Source organism: Pinus tabuliformis, chromosome 8, assembly GCF_031772625.1.
Source record: "Pinus tabuliformis cultivar Carrire ecotype Pingquan chromosome 8, CPIR1, whole genome shotgun sequence".
Taxonomy (NCBI): Eukaryota; Viridiplantae; Streptophyta; class Pinopsida; order Pinales; family Pinaceae; genus Pinus; species Pinus tabuliformis.
In genome coordinates, this window is record NC_142294.1 from 653,998,696 (window position 1) to 654,001,774 (window position 3,079).

General features: G+C 36.5%; 1 protein-coding gene across 2 annotated transcripts; it reads right to left on the reverse strand.

Annotated features, from left to right (window-relative positions):
* Positions 1–722: 722 nt before the first annotated feature.
* LOC149237252 (cold-responsive protein kinase 1-like) lies at positions 723–2,746 on the reverse strand. Of its 2 annotated transcripts, XM_089366797.1 has the most exons (5): positions 2,485–2,746; positions 2,131–2,291; positions 1,907–2,046; positions 1,585–1,795; positions 723–1,303 (listed from the first exon to the last, which is right to left on the reverse strand). In XM_089366797.1, the coding sequence occupies exons 2-4, from the start codon at positions 2,231–2,233 to the stop codon at positions 1,625–1,627; spliced, it is 414 nt and encodes a 137-aa protein (XP_089222923.1). In that variant the 5' UTR covers positions 2,234–2,291; positions 2,485–2,746; the 3' UTR covers positions 723–1,303; positions 1,585–1,624. The 2 variants fall into 2 exon arrangements, with proteins under 2 accessions (XP_089222923.1, XP_089222922.1); XM_089366796.1 differs by having other exon boundaries at positions 2,131–2,746.
* Positions 2,747–3,079: the final 333 nt, after the last annotated feature.

Consider the following 3,079-nt stretch of genomic DNA (forward strand, 5'->3'; position numbering starts at 1 on the left):
GATGCAATTCGACATATCATTCTGGACAAAGACAACTCAACCATAAGATGCGACGAAAACAATTCAGAAGAAACTTGTTGGAATGAAGTAGCTTCGATAAACCCAAAGCCAAATCATGCCTTGTCATAAACAGCACTTGATGAATAGTCAAAGAGCATATACATATATATATATATCTCAATAATTTCCCAGATTTAAAAAACATTTTTTCATCGCTGAGAAGAGTAGGTACACATATCTCAATAATTCCCGGATTTAAAAATCATTCTATAATCACACTGCAACACATTGTGAAAAAATGATGCTGTGACAAGATAGGATGTTGTCGACTCATAATAAAAATATTTCCAAAAGGTATTGACCGATTTTCACCTAAACGGATTTCAAATAAAATTTATTTAAATGAAAAAAAAAACAAAATTTATTTAAATGAAAAAGAAACACATAGTTTCATGAAAAAAATAATGGAAATTTTGATATGATTTTTGACAAAATTTCATAGAATTTTTGGAAAACTTTGATTACAGTGATTACAGTTGTCAAGTTTTATGATTTTGGGTACTCAAACTATTTTTTATTGCATTGAATCCATTTCCACTATGAAAGTTAATTCAAACATTTTATTGGTAAAATATTTTTGACAAAAGAGAGAGTCTGGATTATTTTTTGACAAAAGAGAAAGTCCTTATTACTATTGAAAATAACCTTCCGAGCAAAATTGTGACCTTGATAGACAATACTGATGGTGAAAAACAATTCAAACACTCCATTGGTCAAATTTTATGAAAAATATCCAAATTACTATTGAAAATAACATTCCGGGCAAAATTGTAGCCTGCTCGGGACCATGTAAATTGCATAATTGTAGCCTGCCTTTTCCTTCAACTGTCAGGGTAAGGCATACTCTGGCACCATGTAACCTCTGCAGAATTTCCTATGCAATCAAATCCCCACAACCTAGCCGCCTCAAAATTGCAGGATCCATATTCAGATTTATGAGTTGTAATTGCTTCATTTGCTCTAATTTTTTTAAAACAATTAGTCGGGAACAGTAAGAGATGATTCTTACAAAGTTCCTGCAACTCGAGTGCTAACGTGGCTTTGATCTTCTGCAAAGAATCTGGCCAACCCAAAGTCTGCTATTTTGGGTCCGTGTTTATAATCTAGTAAAATATTGCTTGCTTTAATATCTCGTGGACGACCCGAATATGAGATTCCCCGTGAAGATAGGCCACACCACCAGTAGTTCCAACTATGATTTCATACCTCTCTTTCCATTTAAGTAAATGACGTTTTGTTGCATCTGCAATGCATCACACACATACTGTAAATATATTATCTGCAAGCTACATATATAAATAAAACAATCTTATGGGGATATGAGAAATAATAACTGTAAGTAGGATTTTATTGTTTTATGTTTTGATGGTAGATCCTTAATCTAAGTTTTTGAGGAGGAAGCATAACAGACGCCTGTTCTAATCAGGTTTATTTAATAAAAAGATGGTGTTTTTCTTTCGACTGAAAAAAGAAATACAATAAAGAAATCAAAGATCCATTCAATGATTAAGAACAAGTGTATACCGAATACAATCTTGTCAATACTACTGTTCTGGAGGTATTCTTAAACTAGTAACCTTCTGGAACCTTCAACAGAGCAATCAAGCAGTTTCACTAGATTCTTGTGCTCAACACGACTGATGAGATTTGCTTCATTCAAATATTCAGCATATGCTTGCCTTGGACCCATAAACAGCAGTTTAGCTGCAACCTCTCTGCCATTAGGGAGAACCCCCTGCAGATCCACTCACTTAGAAACCATTTTTATTCTCCATTTTTACATGGAGCTGCTGCTTTAAAATATCTACTTATATATGAAATAATTGAAACAATATTGAGCTCTCACTTTAAAGACGGATCCAAACCCTCCATTGCCAAGTTTGTTCTCTGCTTCAAAATTGGAGGTAGTCTGTCTCGGAATGCAGTATTTGAAAATGAGTTCTGGATTCGCTATAGTCGGCGTTACGATAGAATCTTCCTCTTCACCTGCGAAAACAATTACAAGGTGTCTATTTATATTGCGCAAAGGTAATCAGACGCATCAAAGATCCTTAACAGTGAAAGATTTACCTGCAAGTTCAGGTGCTCTAGTTGGAGAAATCCCTTCCCAACATTTCAGAGGAGAGCAAATATTCCGTTTCCAAATGCCTATGACTGCAATTAAGACAATCATAGTGGCTACTACGCCCAGACTGATGCCCAACACGCTAAATCTTTTACCCTCTGAAAATCTACACAAAAAGTGTCAGTAACCAGGAAGCTCTGTTTTAGTTCACTGGAAATAAATGAAACCCTACAAAACCCAAATAAAAGAAACCCTGGAAAACCCCTATATTCCTCATGTGGATAAAAAAATATGGGCCGAGGACACAGGCTTTCTTGTGGTGGCGGCTATAGAACAGAGACGTTGAAAACTTCATAAACCTGGTAACGCAGGCAGCAGGTCTTAGATCTGAATCGTGCCCCAACAGCTCCAGTTTGGCATGAGAATAAATATTCCCATGTAAAAATTACACCCGATCTGCAGCCCGTTCAAGCAGATCTGCCCAACACTCCGCTAAGCCGTAGGTATTCTCCATTAAATCAGAAGGGGCGTCTACAGCAACTGCACCGAAGAGTTTGGGGTTTGGTGCAGTTTTAGTGGTAAGGTTGAAGCGCAGGACTGTGAAAGCATTGTGTACGTCGCAAAAATTTAATCGGCGTACTCTGAGATGGGCACGAATTTTGGCATCTTTGACTGTTAATTTGTCTTAAGCGCAAGCAGAAACCTCTCCTAACTGGATTGCTTTCAATTTTTTTTTAGGTAGGAAGAACCCTATCCTAATTCTGTTGCTTTTAATAGGAGTTGTCTATAATGCGACTTTTTGAGATTTCGGTGACGGAATCCGGCGGAAGAAATTGAGATGAAATCATGATTTGTTGCAGTTAAAATGGTTTTTTAACTGCATATTCGGATTCAGCATCCCGAAAAACCCCTGGGACGCTTTCATTGTGCAGAAACTAGTTATCAAACTTGGAT